We start from the raw sequence: 25,365 nt of genomic DNA, 5'->3' as shown, positions 1-25,365 counted from the left end.
GAGAGTGAGTGGAAGAGCGCTAGAGCACCCCCAAGAGGGTCTTCACATTGCAGCTGTCTCCAGTCTCAGGCAGCCTGGATCACAGACACATGAGCACACACTGCACAGGGAGGTCCTGAGACATGAACTCAGGACCTTTCAACCATGTGGATCCAGCTGCGTTATCACATGCCCCCCATCCCCACCATATTCTTTAACTCACCAATTGTAACTTTAGAGATGTATACTACTGATCTACCCAAAAAGGCTATATCCAAAAATATACTTACAAAGATATAATTTACATAAGAAAATATTGGGTCATAGGAAAAGTCATGATGTATTTTTCTATAATTTTCTATGCAAAAATCCATCATGACTTTTCTGATGACCCAACAGATGGGACATACCCTTATCCTTAAAAATATTGGATTGATTTAAGTAAATTATGGTGTAAATTCCATTGTAACAATTATAGTCATGTCATAAAGAATACTTGTTGATAAAAAATTTCTAATTACATAAGGTTAATTTAATTTTTTTGAATTTTTAAAAACAAAATAACTATTTCATTTCATTTATTTATTTATATATTCATTTATTATTATTTTTTAATTTGGTTGGAGAGAGAGAGAGACAGAAAGAGAGAGAAAGTAAGCTGCCAGGTCCGGGACTTGACCTGTGGGAGTCCAGCACCCCAACCACTACGCCAGCTGCCAGCCCCACATAAGGTTAATTTTAAAAGAGCAGGCCATAAAATATATGAATACAGTACTTCTTTATTTTTTTAAGTAAGTAATCATATATATAAACATGGAATACTGAAAGGAAATCTCTAAACTAAACAGCAGTGATTATCTCACTGAATATATAATAAATTATTTTTTTACCACAAAAGGAAAAGATTTTTTCCAACCTGGCTTACACTGCCATCTTAAACATGCCATATATTGATTTCTAATTGGTCTTCAAATGGCAATGTTTCCTGCCACTCCTCATACCTACCTAACTTCCTACTTATCTTCCTTCCTTCCTTCCTTCCTCCCTCCCTCCCTCCCTTCCCTTTATTCCTTTATTTAAATTTGACCAGAGAGGGGCAGAGTGAGAGAGAGAGAAAGTGAGAAAGCAAGCCGCCAGGTCCGGGACTTGAACCGCAGCTGGCCATGTGGGAGTCGAGCACCTGTAAGCACCATGCCACCTGCCGGCCCCTCGTACCTCTTTCAAGAAGTAATAGAAACATCAGCAAGTTGGTGGATTAGGAGTTTCCTGGCTCCAGCTCCCATTACAGAAATTCAGCTAGCAACTATATTCACCCAAGAATATCCCAGAACTTGGAAAAGAGTCTAAGACAGGTGACACCAAGGTTAATGCAGATGGATTCCACATGGCACGGTTTGAATCCTGGACCTGGCAAATTGGAAAACACACAAGATACATGCGCATGCCTCAGTGCTCTACATAAGGCTTTCCCTGGTTGGAAGGCAACCATGTCCCAGCATATCTGCAGAACAGGGCACCTAGCCTGCCAGTCCCTAGGCATTAAAAGCCTATTCCTCAGAGCTCTGTATAAGGCTTCTCTAGACTGGGAGGTAAACCTGCATCTCCTACACATCTCTGGAGTAGAGGATCCGGCCCTGCCCAATCCTAGCACTCATGCAATCGCCCTGCCCAGCTTTGGAGTACAGTCTAAGGTTCTGCTAGGCCCATAGGGAAGTAAGCCTCTGCCTCACATATCTGTGGGGTAGAGCCTCTGGTTCTGCCCATCCCAACAAGCTGAACAAAGACCTAGCAACCTTCCCCAGCCTTGGTGCCCAGCCTGTGGCTCAACTACTGATTTCAAACAACAGTACCACCCAGCCAGGGAATATAGCTTGCAACCCTACCCAATAGAAAGTGATTGCAGAGACCAGTCTGCATCTCCTCCTGGCCTTGTAGCCTAGCCAGTAGTCTCATCTAAAGCACAGGCAGTGGTTCAGTCTATTAACAATGGAGAAATGAACTGCAAGGTCTGCCTGTCTGTGGTGACTACCAGCTGATCTATCTAAAATCTCAGGCTAGATTAAATAGTGATGATCTATCGCTATTTAGAGGAGGTCAGCAGGTGGTGTAGTGGTTAAGGCACTGGACAACCACGTGGTCAACTACGGTTCAAGTCCTGGACCCAGTGGCTTGAAACTCACACTGGGTATATGTGCACGCATGCCAAGGTCTCAAGAAAAGAATGGAGAAGGGACTGTGGCATGGTCATTCCCCCTCAGGGGTGATTTCTCACTTTATGTCTCTCTGGTGAGTGTACATGTACCCTATAGCAAAAATCTCTAAGAAAAAAAAAAATCAGAAGAGGTGATTTGCACAGACACCAATACATGGACACAAAGATTATGAAGAATCAGGATTCCACCAAAAGAAGCTAATAAAGTTCCAATAATAGACTCAAAAGAAATATGAAATTAAATAAAATTTAGAAAACAATTCAGGAAAAAGTTGTAAGTTTAACAGAGAAACTGGAAAAAATAAAGAAAAGAGAAATGCTAGAGAAATACAATAAACTGAAAAATGAAATAGAAAGCTTCAACAGTAGACTTCATCAAGTGAGAGGATTGGTGAGCTGGAAGACAAAACATCTAAAATTATCCAGGCAGAGGAACAAAAATGAAAATCAGTTTAAAAAGAAAGAAGCCTGTAAGAATTATGGGACATTATTAAGAGAACTAAATTGGCATAATTGGAGTTTCAGAAGGAGGAGAGAAAAAGGGCCAGAAATCATATAAAGGGAAATAATGGCTGAAAAATCAAATTCCTAAGACAACTATAGCTACAATTGTTAAGGAATATAAATTGCAAAGATGTCAATTTTGCCATCAAAAATCATAAAAAGTATGTGGAGGGGAGTAATTGTGTAAAGATGCCAACATCCAGATACGGGAATTCAGGTCTTCAATCCAATTCAACCAAAAGAGAAGTTTGCCAAGACACACCATAGTGAAATTATCAAAAATCAAAGACAAAGAGTTCAGAAAGCAAAAGATAAGAAACATATCACATACAAGAGCACCTCAATACAGCTAACAATGGACTTCTCAGCAAAAACTCTATAGGCCAGAAGGAACAGAATGATATATTCTCAAAGTGCTTCTAGGAAAAAAATAAATAAAAAACTACCAACCAAGAATACTTAAACTAGCAAAGCTGACCTACAGAAATGAGGGGGGGGAAACCTGTTTTTCAGACTCTAACTAAGTGAGTCCATTACCACATAGAACTGTCTTACGGAATTTGCTAAAGTGCTCTGTAAATCGAAGTGAAAGACCATTAATTAATGGCATAAAAAATATGAAAAGACACAACTCAACAGTAGAAGAAATATATAGTCAAATTTAGAATACTCTAATACTGTAATAATAATGTATAAAGCAATTTCATCTCTAATTTAGGGTTAAAAGACAAAACTATTAGAAACAATTATAGCTACAATTCTTAAGGAATAAAAATTACAGAAAGATGTAAATTTTGACATCAAAAGTCATTAAAATGTAAGGGGGAGAGTAAATGTATAAAGTTTCTATATGTGCTTAAGGTTATCAGCTTATTAAAATAGCTTCTTATATGGAACCAGCAGATGACTGAACTCCCACATGGCAGAGTGCTTCTCGTGACCTGGAACTGGTGGCTTGAAACTTACATAGGGTGCATGTGCATGTGTGTCCAAAATTCCAAGAGGAGAATAGAGGAGAAGGGACAGCAGTGTGACCATCCCTCCTGGGAGGTGATATCTCACTTCTGTCTCTCTGGTCTCACATGTCCTGTAGCAAAAAATGTCTTTAAAAAAAATAATAAAGGGGACCTACAGTTGGCGTAATGGCTATGTCGCTGGACTCCCATGTAGTAGACTATGGTTTGAGTCCTTGGCCCAGTGGCTTAAACTCACGCTGGGCACATGTGCGTGTGTGCCCAAGATCCCGAGAGGAGAATGGAGGAGAAGGGATTACGGCGTGGCCATCCCCCCTGGGGGGTGATTTCTCGCTTTCTGTCTCTCTGTGTCTTTCTGGTGAGCACATGCGCCCTATAGCAAAACTCTCTACAAAAGAAAAAAAAAAAAGCCTCATGTTTTATGTTAGCCTTGGGGTAACCACAAAGCAAAGACCCATAGTAGTTGCACAAAACAAAAAGTATTCAAAGCACTCCATTCCAGAAAACCATCAAATCTCAAAGGCAGCAAGAGAGAAAAAAGAAACAAAGAAAATAAATTATAAAATAGCAGTAGAAAGTTCTTACCTATCAATAATTATCTTGAATGTAAAATGGATTAAATTTTCCAGTCTAGAGACAGAGGAGTTGAATGGATTTAAAAAACAGACCCAATTATATGCTGCCTACAAGAAACTCAACTAATAGTAAGGACACACATGAGTTGAAAGTGAAGGGATGGGGACCAGAAGTTAGCATAATGGCTATGTCGCTGGACTCCCACGTAGTCGACCATGGTTCGCGTCCCGGACCCAGTGGCTTAAAACTCATGCCAGGCGCATGTGCGTGTATGCCCAAGATCCCAAGAGGAGAACAGAGAAGGGATTGCAGCATGGCCATCCCCCTGGGGGGTGATTTCTTGTTTTCTGTCTCTTTATCTCTTTCTGTCTGTCTAGCGAGCACATGCTCCCTATAGCAAAAACCTTTCAAAAAAAAAAAAAACCAATGAAAGTGAAGGGATAGAAGTAGGTGTTACATATAAATAGAAACCAAAAAACAGCTGAAGTAACTACACTTATGTCACACAAAATAGATTTTAAGTAATAAACTGTAAAAAGAGGCAAAGGAGATCATTATATAACAATAAAAGGATCAAGAGGATATAACAAGTGTAAATATTAATATATATGCACCCAACATCAGAGCACCTAAATATATAAAGTAATTGTTAAATTATCTGAAGGAATATAATACACTATGTTAACAGCAGGGGACATCAATACTCCACTTTCAATAATGAATAGATCATCTAGACAGAAAATCAATGAGGAACACTGGACCTGAGTTACACTTTAGACCAAATGGACCTAACAGAAACACAGAACATTCCCTTCCAACAGTAACAGAATACACAGCATCCTTATCCAGTGCACGTGGGGGGACATTCTCTAGGAGAGATCATATTTTAGGTCACAAAACAAGTCTTAACAAACTTAAGAGGATAAAATAATATCATATATCTTTTCTGCTACAATGGTGTAAAACTAGAAGTCAATAATAGGAAATATAATGAAAAATTCACAAATTTGTGGAAATTAAACATGTTCTTGAACAACCAATGAGTTAAAGAAGAAATAAAAAATATTAGGTACAGTAAAAATGGAAACACACCAAAACTTACAGGTTATAGAAAAAGCAGTTTTAAGAGGAAATTTATAATAAATGCTTATATTTTAAAAAAAAATCTCAAATAAACAATCTAACATTACATCTCAAGGAACTAAAGGAATAAACTAAGTCTAAAATTAGCAGAAGAGATTAACAAAGATTACAATAGAAAAAAATCAACAAAACTAAGAGTTGGTTTAGTTGGTTTTTGAAAAAGATAAACAAAATTGAAAAACCCTTAGCTAGGGACCAGCAATTAGTGTAATGGCTATATCGCTGAACTCCCATGTAGTCGACCACAGTTCGTGTCCCAGACCTGGTGGTTTAAACTCACACCGGGTATGTGTGCGTGCATGCCCAGGATCCTGAGAGGAGAATGGAGGAGAAGGGATTGTAGCATGATCATCCCCCGGGGGGTGATTTCTTGTTTTCTGTCTCTCTTGTCTTTCTGGCGAGCTCATGCGCCCTATAGCAAAAACCTCTCAAAAAAGAAAAAGAAAAAGAAACCCTTAGCTAGACTAAGAAAAAAGAGAACACTCAGAATCAAAGATGAGGAATCAGCAGATGGTATGGTGGTCACATCGTTGGACTCCTATGTAGGAGACCATGGTTTGAGTCTCCAACTCGGTAGCCTGAAACTGACACCAGGCCATGTGTGCATGCATGCCAAAAATGTCAAGGGGAAAATGGAAGAGAAGGGATTGCAGTGTGGCCATCCCAACAGGAGGTGATTTCTCACTTTCTCACTGTCTCTGTCTCTCCCAGATGAGCTCATATATCCTAAGGCAAAAACCTCTAAAAAAAAGAAAAAAGAAAAAGAAAATCAGAAATGAAGATAGGATACATTACCACCAACACCAGTGATCATAAAAAACTATAGTAAATGGGAATAGCAGATGGCGTAATGGCTATGTCACTGAATTCCATGTAGTCCATCACAGTTCAAATCCCGAACCCGGTAGCTTAAACTCACACTGCGTGCGTGTGTGTGCGTGCCCAAGATCCCAAGAGGAGAATGGAGGAGAAGGGATTGTGATATGGCCATCCCCCCTGGGGGAGTGATTTCTTGCTTTCTGTCTCTCTGTGTCTTTCTGGCAAGCTCACGTGCTCTATGACAAAAACCTCTTTAAAAACAAAAAACAACAACAACAAAAAACCTACCATGGACAATTATACACTAATAAATTAGATAACCTAAAAGAAATGGATAAATTTCTAGACGATGCAACCTTGAAGAAGCAGATCTAAAAGGGCCAACAGTGAGTTAACAATATTAAATCAGTAATAAAGTCTCATTAAAGAAAAGCCCAGGACCAGATGGCTTCTCAGCTGAATTCTACCAAACATTTAAAGAAGAACTAATACCAATCCTTCTTAAACTCTAAGAAAAAAATCAAGTGGAGGGAATTTTTCCAGACATAGTTTATGGGCCAGCATTACCCTGATACCAAAGCTAGACAGGACACTAAGAACACTAAGAAAAAATGTTCCAATATTCCTGTCAAAAACAGATGCAAAAGTCCTCAACACATAACAGCAAACTGAATTAAATAACACATTAAATACTTATTCACCATCATTAAGTGGGGTGAATGGGTGTTTCACACACATATATTTGGAATTTAATATATAATAAACATTTGTTAGGGAATAAGTGAATCAATCCATCCAATTATCTCCCATGTAAAAATTGGGCATGGAATTGTTACATGAAATATACTATTTTAACTAAAGTCACTTCATGTGGGAGAGATGTGAGTTACAGTTTCTGCTTTGTTATTAACCTTCTAGTAATACTTACACTGTATGACCTTAGTTTCTCTATCTATGAAAATGCAGATATTAAAATCTTCCCAGGCCAGATGGTGGTGATGACATGGTGGTTAAGGCAGTTGGATCTGACTTGGTGAGTGCACAATTTGGGTCCTGAACTCACTGGTTTGAAAAACACACCGGGTGCATGTGCATGTATGCCCAAAATCCCAAAAGGATAATGGAGAAAGGATTACAATATGACCATCCCCCACTTTCCCTCTATGTCTCTCTCCAGCAAGTGCATGTGACCTTTAGCAAATAAAAGAAAAACAAAAAACAAACAAACAAAAACACTTTCCTCCACAGATGAGGGCAAATAAAATGACAGATATGAGAAAGAGAGAACTGTGAAAAAAATTACAGTACTATCAGCTTATAATTTCATATCCATAAATGAGTTGAATTTAGCAGTATGAAGAAAAAGATTGTGAGCAGAAAAGCCAACTACCAGGGAACTAGATCCTTCACTTCATCAGATTTTCTGCTTGTGGCTGAGAACTATGCTCCCTTAGAATGAGGAAGGAGATGCTTGCAGTACTGCCTAAGCAACCTCCCATGGCCCTTGGCCACACTGACCTGCTGACCTTTGTTGCTGTTCCTTTTTCTTTTTTAAATAGACTGTATACCATTCATACTAAAAAAAAAGCTTGTTCAGATGTAATTTACATATCATAAAATTTACCCCTTTAAAGTGCACAATTTGGTCAGTTTTAGTATATTCATGGTTGTACAACTGTTACCACTATCTAATTTCGGAACATTTTATCACCCCCAAAAGAAACTCTGTACCCAATAGCAGTCACTCCCAATTGTTTCCCCCTTCTCCAGGTGCCTGGCAACCAGTAATCTACTTTGTGTCTCTATGGATTTGTCTATTCTGGACATTTTCTATAAATGGAATCATTCAATATGTAGCCTATTGTTATGGGCTTATTTTGCCATAAATACTTCACACAAAAATCTCACTCTAAATTACTTCTCAGAAAAGAGGAGACAATTCCTTTGAAAACTTTATAAAGGCTTTTATAAAAAGACACTCTTCTACTGAATATCATACTTTGAGCAAGATTGGTTATAAATCAACATTTAAGTTATAATTCTAGATAGACATAAGAAATGTCTTGCTTTTCCTACTGTTTACGTGTAATTATTCTATGAAATATAAATGTAGAAAATGGCAATATTTCTATATTAACAGATTATTAATTTCAAAAATTTATAAAATTAAATACATATATGCACATATTTTATATACTTGTGTGTAGATATGTATATATGTATTATGTATATATACATACACACACACACACACACACACACACACACACACACACACACACACACACACACACACACACACACACACACACACACACACACACACACACACACACACACACACACACACACACACACACACACACACACACACACACACACACACACACACACACACACACACACACACACACACACATACATATAAATTAATTAATTTATCTATTTCCCTAAATTCACAATTCAAAATGGGAGGGATAAATTTACCATTCAAAATGGATCTATTCATTGGAAATATAAGAAATGTTACTTTGTATTTAGGACTTTTACATTTGGAACTATGAACTTCTAAGGCATTCAAAGGCGTGGTCAGATCTAATCAACTTCAGATATAAAATAACCTAGGATTTTAAATAGCAGTAGAAAATATAATCCTAAACAAATACCTCAAAAGAATCCTGAACTTTCTAAGCGTATATCATAACAAAAATTGAGTAAGATTTTTTTTCAGAACATAAATTTATTTCAGTGAGGAAACAAAAGGATCTGAGCTGCTGCTGCCAACTCCCTCATTTTACTGACAGAATAAGGAAAGTGAAGCTCAAAGAGGCAGAGTCACCCAAGATCATATGGTATGATGGCTTACCATGCTAAGAGCTTTTCATGAGTCATTTCTTGTTCCCCTACTGACCCAATTCATGATCTCGTTTTATAGCTGAGGTTTAGAGAGGTTAAATAACTTGTTCAAAGTTTATCAACTAATACATGGCAGAGATGGGATGCCATTCAGATCTCTCAGGGAACTTAACCACGTTGGTATAAAAGTCTTTGGTGCCTCATCAGAGACTTTGCCTAGAATCCTATGGTTTAAGAAAGCATTTAGTTAGGTTTGACATTTCTAAACTAACTAAATTAGAACAGAAAAAAATGTCATTAGAAATTAGCAAAAACACTGACAAAATGAAAGAAAATGACAGGAGAAAGAGCAGGTTTGACATTATTTTGAAGTTTATGAATATAAGTAATAAAAGACATGGATTATTGAAAAAGGGGAAGTCAATTTTACCTGGTTAATTCTCTCAGTCGAGTCACCTCAGCATCACGCTGACGTAACGTTATTCCCAATATCTGATTTTCCTTTTCAGCAGTTTCTAACTTAAACTGGGAGTTTTTCACATTCACTAAGGCTTCTTCCAATTCTAAAACAAAGAAGTTTCAGTTTCCTTATTCCTTTTTAAAAATATGACCATAACTACAGTCTAAATACATACCTATTTTAACTCTTGTTATCTCGATGTCAAATTGTTGTTTATGTTCAAGTATAGTTTGATCTTTGTCTTTAAATATACTCGTAAATTTTTTGTTTTCATCTTTCTGATTTTCAATGACTTTTAAGAGCTCTTCATTTTTACTCTGCAGTAATTCCTGACTCTTTAGTGACTCCTGTAACTGATTTTGCAGTGACATATTCAATGACTGAAGAGAAAACACTGTAAGACAAATGAGTCAAATAGTTTTTTCTTCAGTTAAAAAGGTACAAACCTGGAAAAGATCTGTTGCTAAAAAAGAATGGCTTGGAGTTCCCTGGTTTTATTTAACAAATAAACACATGAGCAGTTCTATATAAATACTAAATGTATTCTTTTTTAATTGGCATAAGTCAAGTCTTTTTTTTTTTTTTTTTGGAGAGGTTTTCGCTATAGGGTGTGTGCGCTCGCCAGAGAGACAGAGAGAGAGAGAGACAGAAAGCGAGAAATCACCCCCCAGAGGGGATGGTCACACCGCAATCCCTTCTCCTCCGTTCTCCTCTCGGGATCTTGGGAACACACGCACATGCGCCCGGCGTGAGTTTTAAGCCACCGGGTCCAGGACACGAACTGCAGTCGACTACGTGGGAGTCCAGCGAAATAGCCATTACGCTAACTGCTGGTTCCCAACATAAGTCAAGTCTTTTGTCACCATTGATAATTTGGGTATTATATACATTTCTTATTAAGTTTTTGCAATGGAACACATACGCTCACCAGAGAAGATAGAGAGAGAAAGAAAGTGAGAAAGTACTCCCAGAGGGGATGGTCATATCACAATCCCTTCTCCAGTCTCCTCTTAAGATTGTGGGCAGACATGTACATGCACATGCAGCTGGCATGTTTTTCAAGCCACTGGGTCTGGAACTCAAACTGTGCAGTTGGCCATGGGGGATCCAGCCACCTAAACCACTACACAATCTGCTGACCCTTTAAAAAAAAAGTTTTTTAAGGGAGATTTTTGCCAAGGGTGTGTGCGTTTGCTGGAGAGAGAGAGACAGAAAGCAAGAAATCACCCCCTAGGGGAATGACCATGCTACAATCCCTTCTACTCCATTGTCCTCTTGGGATTTTGGCCACACACCCATGCACACATATCTGATGTGAATTTCAAGCTGCCAGGTCCGGGACTTGAACCATGGCGGACCATGTGGGAACCCAGTAATGTAACCATTACATCACCTGCTGGTCCCCAGCTGGCCCTTTTTTAAAAAAAATTTTAATTAAAAAATAATACATGTACATATTAAAAATATTTAAACACCACGAAATACCAATTGATGATACCAAATGATTCTCAATAAGAGTCTCCCTCCTATCCCATTTGCACTCTCCTCCAAGCTAACACTGTTTGGTATCTTTATGGAAAATACTTTTTCACACATACACACTTAAACATAAAAGAATCATACAATATCTGCAGTTTCTAATCCTGCTTTTATTTTGCATAAGATTTATGTATCAGTACATGTATCTATTATCTATCACATTCTTTTTCATGGCTATACAAGTATACAGTACTTAATACATTATACAAGTATTGTATACAAGTATACACCATTACAGCCTTGAGTGAATACTTGCTATGTGTTAGGCACTGAACTAGAATCTGGCTCTATGAAGGTGGACAACATAGACATGGTCCCTGTTCTCATGGAACTGAAAACAAACAAGTAATTGTAAATACTAATAAATGCTTTCAAAGAAACAATAGATAAAGAGGCAGAAAATAAAAGGAGAGGAGTTACTTAAGCATTGCAACCACTGATCTCCCCACTTGTTCTCTTGGGCTCTTCTCTCTCACCCTCCCCCATTCCCATCTCCCACCTTCTGTTCACAGTGGAACCAGAGTGATCTTTTCTGAAAATGCTCTGATGAAGTTAACACTTCTATAAAGTGCTCCTGCTGCTGGATCCTCATATTTCTTCCTGCATATGTGTGTGTATATGTGTTTGTGTATGGAGAGAATTAAGCCTTTGTTAGGTCACACATGCAAAAAACTTCCCTATTTTGTTGATAATTTTTAATGCATTTATAACTTTGCTGTGCAGAAATTATCAAAAAAAATCTGAGGACGCATTTCCAGCAATCTGTTGCTCTGGGACATCTCAAGTGTTTGTTAGGCTTAGGAAAATTTCCCAAAAATACACACACACACACACATACACATGTTCTCATCTTTTCCTGTAGTATTACTACAGTTTTTTTCCCTTTATTAAGTTCTATAATACATAGGACAACTTGTCAGAGTCTGTCAAAATTACAACTGTATATGCTCTGGCTTATTAATTCTACTGCTTTAAAAATCTATTTTACAAAAATCTTAACTTACGTGCACAAAGACATAGACCCAGGATTTTCATTGCAGCACTCTTTGCATTGGGAGAAAGCGAGAAAAGTACCTAGATATCTATCAGCAGAGGACCTTAAATATATTATAGTAGAGCTGTATAAGCAAAATATCCAACTATTTGGTCACCTGAAAAGTCCTATGAATTTTGCATAGAAAAACAGAGAAAAATGTCATTACTTTTCTGATGACCCAATAGTTCTTACAGAGAAAGAAGCACATTAAGTGAATTAATGAAGTTATGAGACTATGTAGTACAATCTTATTAAAGAAAAAGTATGTACATGGTTCTAGTTGTGCCTGGAACATAGCAAGTATTTAATATTTTGGAAATAAATCAATTATAAATGGACAGAGGATATGTATGTGAAACAAAACAGTTATAAAATGTTCCCCTCCCTCCAAAAAAAAGAGGGAAAGATTATTGGAAAGTGATAGCGCAGATATTTTATTTTTGTGTGTTTCTGCACTATTTTTATTTTTAATATGGACCATTATACCTATTTTTAAGAGGTTGTTTAAAAAAAGAAAAGAAAATCTACTTAGACAAAGAGATTAAGAAAGATCAATCCTTTATCAACATTTCCAGAGCCATAACAAATTTAATATCAATTCTTAAAGATTTCTTTTACCTACATTCAAGGTTAGATTCCAGAGAACCAGATGCCTTATGAGTTTTTTCTTGTTCTCTAAGTTGCTGGCTCAAAATTCTCAACTGCCTAAAGGAAATAATGAAGAACCATTAATGTAAGAATCCCAAGCTCATTTAAAGGAGAACATTTGATACTCTATGAAAATAAACAAAACATAAACAGTGGTACCCACTACCTACTAGAACCCCCAAATTCATCTCATCTCCCAAACAGGACAAAAGCTACATGAACTAAACAAGAAAAATCACACTACTACTATTTTAAGGGGCCTAGGGCAATTTTAAAAATAATTATTAACATACATTATGATTATTACTATTTTTAAATCTGGTGAGCACATGTGCTCACCAGAGAGAGATAGAAAGAAGTAAGAAAGCAAGCCCCCCAGATCTGAGATTAAAACCGTGGTCAGTCATGTGGGAGTCCAGCACCTCAACCACCACACCACCTGCTGGCTTCACTAGGGTAATTTTTAAAAGACTGTCTGGGATAGCATAAAACTCTCCTTACTACCAAAAGCTTAACTTCTCATTTTTTCTATTTTGTTCTTGTTTTCCTATCTTTTCAGTGATCGTTTTGTTTTCTTTTTCATTCCCCTCCTATGCTATTCTTTCTGTTTCCTCATTACTATAATCATCTCTCTCTCTCTTTTTTTTTTTTTTTTTTTTTTTAAGTTTCGCTATAGGGCACATGCACTCTGAGAGAGAAAGAAAACAAGCAAGCTCCCCTGAGGGAGCATGGCTAGCTGCAATCCTTTCTTCATTCTTCTCTAAGGATTTTGGGCATGCACACACATGCGCTGGCATGTTTTTCAAGCCACTGGGTCCAGGACTCAACCTCGCTGGGCCCATGTGAGATCCAGTCACCTTAACCTCCATGCCACTTGTTGGTCAAATCATCTAATTTTTAAAAGATCTCTCATTACTATGAACTAGAATACCCACAGGGATGAATTGCTTTCAGATATCTATATGTTTCATGTTTGTAACATGTTCAAAATTTGAGAAACAAATATTTATGCCACTAATTATTTATTAGGTGGAAAAGTTAATGGTTCATGTAAGTAATGAGAATGTTAATAAGTGGCAAATTTGCCCAACAATGAATTTTACAATATGTAGCTCTTTCACAAACAGGCATACAAATGTATTTTACTGAAAAGAAGTTATTGTTTAAAACAAAAAGGGTCATCTCTTATTTTTCCAGAATTACTTACCTGAAAATAATTTGCATTAAAGTATTTTTGTTACTGCACCTAATAGGATAGTACTCTATCTCATGTATGTTAATTCTGGATTGATTAAAGTGTTAAACATAAAATATACAAATAAAGTCTACCTATACAAGTTTTAGGGAGAAATAGTAATCTTGAATTGGAGATGGCATTCCTAAGTAAACTCAAATCCGGCAACTATGTAGAAAGAAAGAACTTAAACTACATCAAAATTTGAAACTTGTTCTGAAATTAACAGTCTGGAAATACATCTGCTACATATTTAACAGACAAAAGGTTTGTAACATTTAAAGGCAACCTGGTAAAAAGTGACAAAGAATAAGAATGAGCAGTTCATGTAAGAAACAGAAAATATCCTATATTTTTTAAATGATCAGCTTCACTAGCAGGAAAAAACACAAATTTAGAACAAGGAGATTTTTTTTTGGTCACAGTATTGACAAAAACAAAAGAAAGTAACACTTGTTGGCTAGCATAGGGAGATGAATTATCTCAAGTGGTAGGAGTCTATTGATATAACCCTTTGGAATGATAATTTGCCAATAGGCAACAAAATGTAAAATGTTCATAATCTTTGATAAAATAATTCTAACTCTAGGTTATCCACCTCAAAAATATTTGTATTATGTGCAAAACCACCTACAACCTTATAGACATACAAGGATGCCACAACAATTATTTAATAGTGATAAGCTGGAAACTTAAAATGTTACATAAGTTATGATATATATGCTTTGAAATACCAATATACACACATTACAAGAACATGAAAAGATCTCCAAGATACATTACAAAGCAAAAAAAATATAAAAAGCAAGCTGCAACAGTATAATATAAACTAACTTTTGTTTTCATCAAATCCTGATTTTCCCTAAAGATTTCCACTTCATAAATCTAGAAATGGCAGCACAGTTGGTGACCGAGAACTCCAACTTAAATCCTTCTTTTAGTCCAGAAAAACAGCAGTTGTGGAGGCTTCTTACACAACAAGTGTGTGGATAGAAGCTTTTCTTGACAATCTTTTTGTATATGGCTAATAAGAATCTTCTCTTCTCAAATGTAGCCAATCTAAACTTTTCATCACTCATTGCAAGCCTCTCACCTCTAGCCTAATTCCCTCAATAAAGTACTTTCCTATTTTCACTAAAAATAATGTGGTTTGAGAACAAGCTCTGTTATCCTTGGTCCCAGGGTGTATTCATATGTGTACTAAACCTCACTTTTTTCTCGGCTCAGAGAAAGAGGAGCCTCACCTGCACCTTGGATCCCAACTCCTCCTAGACCCTCAAGACTCTGCTCCTATCCCATTCCTTTTACCTTCTGTATCTACAGCTTCTTCCTCTTGCCTATGTCAAGAAGCATACTAAAACTTCTCCCACATTTAAAACCACACTCTCTCCAACCTAATTATAAAACTAGCTATTCTCTTCCTTTTATTCCCTTTCACGGCAGTCTTTTGAAAATGATTATTCTATGGGCCAACAGGTGGCATAGTGGGTAAGATGCTGACCTCCCACAATGGAGACCACAGTTCAAGCTCTGGACCTGGTGATCTGAAAATTAAGCCAGGCACATATGTGTATATGTGCCCAAAATCCCAAGAAGAAAATGGAGGTTAAGGGACTGTGGCATGATCATCCCCACTAGGGGGTGATTTCTCACTTTCTCTCTCTGTGTCTCTCTCCAGCAAGTGCACAAGCCCTATGGCAAAAAAACTAAAAAAAGAAAAAATCCTCTCTTAAAAAAATGTGGGTCAGCAGGTGGCATGGTGGTAGGATATGGTCGATTGTGGTTTGAGTCTTAAAGCTGGTGGCTTGCTTTCTCACTTTTTTTCTCTCTGTCCCTCTCTGGTCAAATTAAAATTAAAAAATTTAAAAAAAAAAAGAAAGAAAGAAAATGTATGTTACACATGCTATTTATTCCAAGTATATAAAAATGCAATTGCCAATTGTATACTGATCTCATATTTTTCAACCTTGCTAAGCTTATTAATTCTAGCTTTTTTTTGTACATCCCATAGGATTTTCTCAAAGACTGCATATCATCTGTGAATTCAGCTTTTTAAATTTCTTTCTTTTTCAATGTCTATTTCTTTTCTCTTATCTATTGCTCTGGGTAGAAGCTCTAGCATAATATGGAACAGAATTAAATCATTATTTGCTGAGTACCATTCATTTACTTTTAGCATACACAGAAACAAAAAACAGCTAGACATAATTTCTAAAAAGTAGAATAATATTGCAAATATTTTTAAAAATATTATGTATTGCATATACGATTACGTGATTTTAACTGAAGGAAAATAACAAGTGAAACCAGACCTGATGAACTTTAGGCAGATATTTCTCTTTTTTTAAATTTTATTTTATTATTATTTTTATTATTTTTTTTTATACATTCGATCACTGTACAACATTTGGCTTGCAAAGAGAATTTGCCCAACGTGAAAAACACCTCAGACCCATCCAGTTGGGAATACTATACACATTATCATCAATAGGTAATAAACTATTATTATGTCCAACAAATGTCTTGCTTCTCTATTTTCCCCCCAATCTTCTTCCCTATACTCTTCCCCTCTCTCACCCTCCTTCCACAGTGTCTCCATTGTCCGTAACTATTTTCAATGCTTTTATGTCCTCCAATCTTTCAGTCTCTATCATAGAGAGTGGACAGTCAGTATATATTAAGTGGAGACATACAATATTTTTTTTCACATCCTCACTTAATTCACTCAGCAATAAATCTTCCATATTTGACCACCTTCTATCAAATGCCAGGATCTTGTTTTTCATGGCTGAATAGTATTCCATAAAGTACATGTAAGCAGGTATTTCTTCACTTCAAGAAATATTATTACTAAATAGCATAAATGGAATTTGAAAAACACTGCATTTGGAACTGATATTACTAACTGTCCATATTACTAACACATCCTATTCTAGAACCATAACTTCCACAGTGATCTTAGTTCAATGTACAGATTCAACGTTCATCTCTAGTCTACTTCTTTATTTGAATTCATTTCTGGGTTAACTTGACTCTCCAATTCAAGAGGCTTTTGTTTTGTTTTTAAAGGATTCCAGAGGTGCTGTATTTCCTAAGTCCCTGCTTGAGAATATGACTATCACCTTTACAATAAAGGAACAGCTGGACCACGTAAGTGATTCTTGGGGCATTCTTTATTCCCTTAGCTGTCTATAAATGATGTTCTAGGATCATCTGGCAATAAATATCCCTATGAAAACATTGGGGCCAGTCTAACATTTTTTTCTTGCTTTGCTTCTTCTTTTGGATACCTTTTAAAAACTAGTATTTTTCTGTCCTTAAAGTAGAATAACTATACCAGCGTATGTTATTTTTCTGAGCTTACTTAAACTCATTTTCTTTTCCTTTTACTAACTATATTCTTTAAGCACTTTCTATCTCTTCTTTTCCCTTTAAGAGAAATCATATTATTTTTTAATTTCCTTAAGACTATGGAATACTGTATCAAGTTTTTCTGGATTTTCTTTGGGTGATTTGTCTTATGGCATCAGTTTGTTTATTCTGAAGGTTATACAAAGATCTATCCTTTTACAAGTTTGTTTTTCCATGGCTATTGTTTCATCACTCTTAGTTTTCCTGTAACGTCCCTTGCTGTTCCTTCTCAGGTTTCTTTGAGAGGATTCTCTTCCTCTGTTCTTTCCTGTTACTGCCAGCAGCTCAGCCTTTGCTGTGTACACATACTATACCTTCTTGAATTTATCACTTACATGCTATAACAGATCACCTGTTTTAAATCACTATTGTCTCCAGTACCTACAACACTGGCAGATCTATAGTACCAGCTTAGTAAAAACATGTTCAGTGAGTAACTCCCAAGTCTACATGTCTATCCTGGACTTTGTTCCTGTACTACAGACTTATTATCATACATAGCTCCAGATGGTTTAAATGATGCTCTCAGTGTATCTAAAACTTAACTCAATGGCTTTCCTATTATCTCTTCTAACTTAAAAATAAAATGAAATAAAAAAAAAAACAAACAAATCCACTCTTCTTCTAGTAGCTCCCTTGTGGAGGAGTTATGTTGCCATCTGTCAAACTATAAACACAGAAACCTGAATGTCATCCTTAATTTCTACATTCTCCCCTATTTCATTTTATCGTTCTGTGTGGGTGCATATTTGGGCCTAAAATCAAGAAGTGGTCATGAATTCTAACTTGCTCTATAAATATTAAGGCACTCTCTAGTTCCATGGTTCCTAATAAAAGGTGACTAAGCCTTCACCCTCATCAGGAAATACGGAATGCGTCAGGGCTTTTGGTGGTCAAAATGAATGGGGCACTACAGATGTATAGTGGGTGGTAACCAGGAAGGCTAAGTATTGGATAACTGTGTTAGAAGCCACTCATAAGGGCCAGCAGCCTCATAGTACAGTGGTTAAGTGCTATCTCTGCTTTGAAAGCCAAATCCCATATGGCCAACTGCAGTTAGTTTCCTAGCCCTGGCAGCTTGAAAAACGTGGAGTGCATGTGCATGTATGTTCAAAATCCTGACAGGAAAGAGAAACAGAGGACAAAGGACTGCTGTATGGCCAACTTCACTGGGGTGTGCTTTCTCTCTCTCTTACTCTCTCTATGGTGAGGCATGCACCCTCTGGCAATTAAAAATAAGTCTCATATAACAACTGTCCAGTCCAAACAACAAACATCTAAGATATCATAGAAGTAGTACATCTAGCTGGTTTTTTTTAAAGCCACAAGATGGCAATAAACTCAAAGAAAGTCCTGAAAGATAAATTTCTAAAAAAAAATGTATGTAGTTTCCAAATCTCTAAACAGGAAAAAAAATTTTTTGGATTAAAAATATAAAAAAACATGTTTGAAGGGGCCTATTCATTTCAGTTTTTATTTGAAATGGAGATTATGGATGATTCTTCCCAACTAAGGACTGATTACCAAGTGGCACAAAAATTCCTACACTATTACTATTAGAAATCTCATTCTGCTAAAAGAAGCATATCTGACAAATTTTTCATTTTCAGTATTTCATCCATTAGAAGGTCAAGTAAACAACAGTGACAATGGTATGCTATATATTCACCCTGTAAGTAGAAATAGCCAGAAAGCCCTGGTGCCAAGGCTGAGGAATTAGGCTAGACATCAAACTAATAATACCTTTTTAAAAAATTAAAAACAATCCATGACATAATAAGTTTCATTTTCTTGAGTGTCTTACAATTTAATTCCTAAGGCAATTTAAAAATGTTCTAAGGAATAGAAATAGAAAAGAACCAATGATATTTCCCATTGTGACAAGATTAAAATAGATAACATTCCAAGACTGAGCTCATATGCTTATTTGAGAAACCAATGATTTGACTGTCATTTCTTTAAATATTCTGCTTGTTTACTTTGAATGGCTTACAATATAATCTTTTGTTTCATAAGATGTACCTATTGGGTTTTTGGGAAAGTCACAACACATTTTTGCATAGAAAAACATATAACTTTCCTGACAACCCAATAAATAGTGAAGTGTAAATAAGTCTCTACTTTTCTACTGGAGACACTACAGAAGTCTACAAGTTAAGATCATTGCACTCTAAAATCAAATCGTCTTGACTTTGTAACTTAGGTATGTGACCTTTGACAAGTTACATAAACTTTCTGTGCCTTGGTTTCCTCATTTCTAAATAAGAATAACATAATCCCCACTTCACAGAGCTACTTGTGAGCATTTAAGGAGATTATGACACATACAAGGGGACTTCAAAAAGTTCGTAGAAAAATGGAATTAAAGTACGAGTTTATTATGGTGCAAAATTCTGAAATCCATGCATAGTTTTCTCATCCTATGCATTTCCCATGAAATTTCTGAAGACCCCTTGTATAAAGAACAACAACTTGGCACACAACAAACATTCAACAAATGCTAGTAGTATTTTTCGTTCATTAACATTATAATTACTTACTCTTGGTTTTCATCTTAAAAAATTAATTATAGAATTTAAACCCAGCAAACGCATCTTATATCCTACGTTCACTGGACTCCCATATGGCTAACCACAGTTTGAGTCCTGGACCCAGAGGCTTGAAATTCATGCTGAGAGTATGTGCATGTGTGCCCAACATCCTGAGAGGAGAATGGAGACAACAGCATGACCATCTCCTCTGGGGGTGTGATCTCTCACTTTCTGTCTGTCCCCGGCAAGCACATGTGCCTTATAGCAAAAATCTCTAAAAAAAAATTTAAAAAAACCCTAATGATCTATAGGAAAATAATCCTTAGCAAGTAAATTTCACCAGGTACCACAGTTGTTCAGGTTCTAAATCTGTAAATGTAAACTACTCTCAATTAGTTTACTTTTTTTCTGGTTTCTTAAAAAACGTGTGCAGGTCCTATCTTGTACAATGTCTATTGTTCATGCAACTGTAGCACGGTCTCAGGATAGACTCACATTGCAGTGCTGCAGAAGCATGTGAAAATGTACCTCAATTATCTGCAAAGAATATTAATGAAGTCTTGGTGACCATCTCTGAAATATTCAAAGTTATTAATAAAATGTGGGTGATTCCTTCTAATTTTGAGACTAGATCACTGGTTTAGATCTTTCCCGAACAAATTAAAAATATAATTCCAACAAGTTAAGAAGTTATGATGACTAGAAGAAACATCTAAGAATTTAAATGAGTTTTTCCCTACGTCTAAGTGTGTGGGGGTGTGTGTGTGTATTTGTGTGTGTGTGTGTGTGTGTGTGTGTGTGCGTGTGCACATGTGCTGGTGGTAGTGGGGCCTAGTGTTCACCCATATCAGATTTGTCTTTCCTTCTTGAAAGTCTAAGAATAGGAAAATGTTATGTCCCAGGTTTTTATATTAAGGAGAGCCATGTGACCTTGTTTTAGCCTATAAAATGTAAGTGGTAGTGAGATAATCACTTCTGGGTCAGTGTGCATATGAATGCCCTGTTGCCTTACGTACAAACTCTTTCCTGGAACACATACTGACATAGTGGCTCATATAAGATGGAGGGGAGGGAGCCTGGATCCCGCCTCCTAGGATGAAAGACAGCCTCCAATGACCCATCTTGGTTGTAGCATGAGGGAGAAATTAACTTCTGCTGTGCTAGGCCATCAAGATTTAGAAGTTTGTTATTTGAGCAAAACCCACTGTAGACTAGCCTGATAAATACACTGAGGTACTTCGTTTTCCTGTCTATACACATCCAGGTAGGTGACAATAGCGACAAATAAGTAAGAGAAAATATGTTCTAGTGGGCTAGAGTAATAACATTGTTAGAAAACGGTAGAACTCTTGAAAATGAGGAAGAAAAAGTAGAAATACAAAAAGACAGCAAATCTATTTTCCTTATGGAGTCCTAGTTGGGTCTATTTTGTTGTTTTTTGTTGTTTTTTTTTTTTTTTTTAGAGAGAGGTTTTTGCTATAGGACACGTGCACTCACCAGGCAGACAGAGAGACAGAGAGACAGAAAGCGAGAAATCACCCCCCAGGGGGGATGGCCATGCCGCAATCCCTTCTGCTCCATTCTCCTCTTGGGATCTTAGACACGCACGCACACGCGCCTGGCGTGAATTTTAAGCCACCAGATCCGGGACGCGAACCATGGTCGACTACATGGGAGTCCAGCAACATAGCCATTATGCTAACTACTGGTCCTAGAGTCCTAGATATTTCATTTGGCACTTTTGTTCTGGACCTGAGACATTTCTACACACACATAAAAATATTCAAAGAGTGACCCTTACCTCCGTAACTGAGCATTTTCACTTCGCAATGGTTGCATGGCCAATGCTATTTCTACTTGAATATCTGTGTTCCCACTAACTGCTGGAAGCATAGTTATACATGCCTCCACTTCTGTAACCAACCTCTGAATCTCTGAATCTTCTATAAAGGCAGAAGAAAAAAGTAAAATCAATATTGTAAACTGTTTTTAGACAAGATTATTAGCATATATTACTAAAAAAGAAAAGGGTTACAAATATTGTACACCTGTTGTAAATAAAAGCGAGAAATCACCCCCCAGGGGGGATGGCCATGCCGCAATCCCTTCTGCTCCATTCTCCTCTTGGGATCTTAGGCATGCACACACACGCGCCTGGCGTGAGTTTTAAGCCACCAGGTCCAGGACACGAACTGTGGTCGACTACGTGGGAGTCCAGCAACATAGCCATTACGCTAACCGCTGGTTCCCCCAAGATTAATCTTAAAGCACAAGATTATTAGTGATTTTTTTTTTTTCAGTTAAAGAATCTAGAAGAAAGGTTTACACATAATCTCCTAGTTCATACTTAGAAGAGGACTGTCACGGCTTCCTGATCGCTACAGGGTTTCCCACCATCAGGTACAGTACTAACATTTGCTACACAACCTCTGATCTTGGCGTAAGCGAGTAATTTACTGTAGGTGATTCATCTGGCAAAAGACTGAATAAGGGTCTGCTATGCTTTCATTAATTTTATAAAGTAGCTATAATACGACCAGCCACACATGACCCATTTGACACGGAATCAAAAGGAATAAGTACCATTTTGTTATTAATTGTGGAGAAGAGATTAGTTTTGGAGGTGGGAAACAGACACAGGCAGAAAGTACTTATTAGATATTTTTGTTCTTTTATTTTTGTCCCTTCATTATCATTCAAATTTTCTGTGGACTGAAAATATTTAAAACTATATATTAATTGATACCCAAAAGAGGTTGATAGTATATTCTAAGTTACAAGAATTTATTCAATTCCATGAATAGTTTAACATCCTGAGGAAAAGTACTTGTACACAGTAAACCACTGTAACCAGTTACTGCTTTCTACAGATATAATCTTAGTCAACTAAAATTTCAACTGACAAAAATTGCACATATTTACCATATACAACATGTTGTTTTGAAATATATATATGACGGGGCTTCTAAATGTTCATGGACACATGGAATTAAAGTGTGAGTAATTATTTTGGTGCAAAAATTTTGAACTCCATTCAGTTTTTAGTAATGTACCTTTTCCATGATTTTTTAAAAGATTCCCAGATACTTTGTGGAATGGCTAAATGTAACTCATTAACATACTCATTACCTCACATACTTATAGGTTTTTCTTTCTGTGTTGAGAATACTTAAAATTTACTCTCTTTGCAATTTGCAAGGATACACTACATTGTTATTAACAATAGGAACCATGCTATATAATAGATCTCTTGAACTTCCTCTTACCCAGCTGAAATTTTATGTCCTTTACCAACATCTGAACTACTTAACTGCTTTAAGCCTGAGTTCATAGTTAAACGGAGATTAAAAACAGTACCTCACAGGGTTGTTGAGAAGATTAAATGAGATACTGTTCTCCAAGCCCCAGATTCCTCATCTGTAAATTAGGAGTAGTAATAGGGCCTCAGAGGGTTGCTGTGAGGATTAAATGAGATAGATAATGCATGTAAAACACAGCACAGTGCTGGGCACGTAAAAAGTATTCAACAAATGATAGCTAATGTTGTTCTTATTACTTCTGCCATAATTAAGCTTTTGGTTATAAGAATGGCAATAAGTTGAAGGTGTGAAAACAACAATTTTAATATACTCAACTTTTAGTTTTATGGTGCTGTATTCTTTAGAATTTTGAGATTTTTACTTTTATTTTTTTGGTAAGTCTGCAAAATAGTTAATCAGTTCTTTCACAATCCTGACTCTGTTTTCTAAGATAAATCTGTAACTCATTCCAAGCAAAACACATTACTTTAGAATATTTATACAGAATAAAAAACAAATGAATACAACCTGGTTCTAGGACATTTTTCTTGATTTAAGAAAAATCCTAAAAATAAACTAAAAAGGACATAAAAAGATTTGGGTTACTCCTCAAAGTGAGATTTATTGAACAACATAACAGTTGGCTATGAAAAAAAAGTAAGAACACTCTCACAACTTTTTAAAATAGAAAAAAATAATCAGTCATATTTAGGGGGCCTAAAATTTTATGTCTATAGATTCTCTTTGGTTGAATCTTTTCAAGGTCTGTTATCAAGTAGAATGAATATACACTTAGAAGCAAAAGACTGAATGTCTGATGTTTCCTAACATATTTCAAATCCACAGGAAATAAGAAGGGATCAACACTTAAAAAATAAGAACACAACAGGCAGAACTCATTTCCTTATTAGCTCAAGACACTGTTCTATGGAAAATACCACAAACTCCATGTCAATTACTCTCACTTTAAATGATGGCTAAATATCAATAGTATGTACTGCAGAAATAAGGAAAGTATTCATGTACCTTGTTCTGCTACTAGGGCCTTGAGCTCTCCCAACAAATATTTCATAGTTCTAACTTTTTCGGCAGTCTGCTTCACATTTTTTGCCTTCTGTATATCCTTGACTATTTTCGTATCTCGCATATGGACGTTTAAATTCTTTCCTTCACTTGTGGCATCTCCAATTTGTTCTCTGGTACATTTTCCTTCATCGGCGGCCAGAAAGGCTGGCTGTGATCGAGTGGGGCTTTGGTGTGTCTGACTGTCCAGATGAGTTTCCTTTCCATGACATTGAAACAGAGACATATATGTTTGAAAATACTTTATTAGGTCTGCTTCCTTAGCAACTCCTTGTTGTGGCAGGATCCCATTAGCCGGACCTAGCTGCTGAAATGCTGAAACAGCTGATTTCTCGGTTTTAGGAAGGCTACATGAAACTCCAGAACTGGTATTAGACGAATTCCTTAGGACATCAGTACAGTTCACAGAAATTGTTTTACCTTGTGATGCAAACTGGTTGTCATAATCAGTGTGAACTTCCTAAAGAAAGAAAAAAAAACAAGTTAAGCCTTCAAAAGTGTAAGCACTCACTTGCCAACATTAATTATAACAAACTCACACCATACATGTTAGAAATATTATAAAATGACTTTCTAATATTAGAAACAGACTTTTAAATATTTTTAATTTAAAAGTAAGCTGAGTTTCTCCTCAGCACAATAAAGATCCCAGCTTATAAAGCTTAATTAGTTCACTCTGTAATTTGGGAACATTCTAAGGTCATGACTAAAATAGATTGTTTATAAATTCCATACATGGTTTAATGGCATCAAAAATTAGTCCACTTTGGGATTAAAATAAACATTTCCACTTTGGGAAATTGCATTGTAAGTAAACAAGCTAAAGGAGCCAGCAGATGGCTTAGTGGTTATGTTGCTGGACTTCCATATGGCAAATCACGGTTTGAGTCCCAGACCTGGCAGCCTGAAACTCATGCCTGGCACATATATGCGCCTAAGATCCAGGAGGATAATACAGGAGAAAGGACTGCGGCATGGCCATCTCCCCTACAGGGTGATTTCTCACTTTCGTCCCTCTCTCTGGAGGGAGAGTGCATGCACCCTGAAGCAAAACCTCTCAA

General features: G+C 36.6%; 1 protein-coding gene across 4 annotated transcripts in view; it reads right to left on the bottom strand.

The window, feature by feature from the left end:
* CCDC14 (coiled-coil domain containing 14) overlaps window positions 1–25,365 on the bottom strand; it is a 50,348-nt gene that overhangs the window by 2,784 nt on the left and 22,199 nt on the right. For all 4 annotated transcript variants that reach the window (XM_006154568.3, XM_006154567.3, XM_014590174.2 and 1 more), the window contains 5 exons: window positions 24,248–24,764; window positions 21,724–21,865; window positions 12,721–12,803; window positions 9,699–9,917; window positions 9,494–9,626 (listed from right to left, as the gene is read on the bottom strand). In XM_006154568.3, coding sequence (XP_006154630.1) covers window positions 9,494–9,626; window positions 9,699–9,917; window positions 12,721–12,803; window positions 21,724–21,865; window positions 24,248–24,764 — 1,094 coding nt within the window. The remainder of the gene's footprint in view (window positions 1–9,493; window positions 9,627–9,698; window positions 9,918–12,720; window positions 12,804–21,723; window positions 21,866–24,247; window positions 24,765–25,365) is intronic.

Source organism: Tupaia chinensis, unplaced genomic scaffold, assembly GCF_000334495.1.
Source record: "Tupaia chinensis unplaced genomic scaffold, TupChi_1.0 Scaffold000415_1, whole genome shotgun sequence".
NCBI classification, from domain to species: domain Eukaryota; kingdom Metazoa; phylum Chordata; class Mammalia; order Scandentia; family Tupaiidae; genus Tupaia; species Tupaia belangeri.
This window is presented reverse-complemented; position numbering and strand designations above follow the sequence as displayed.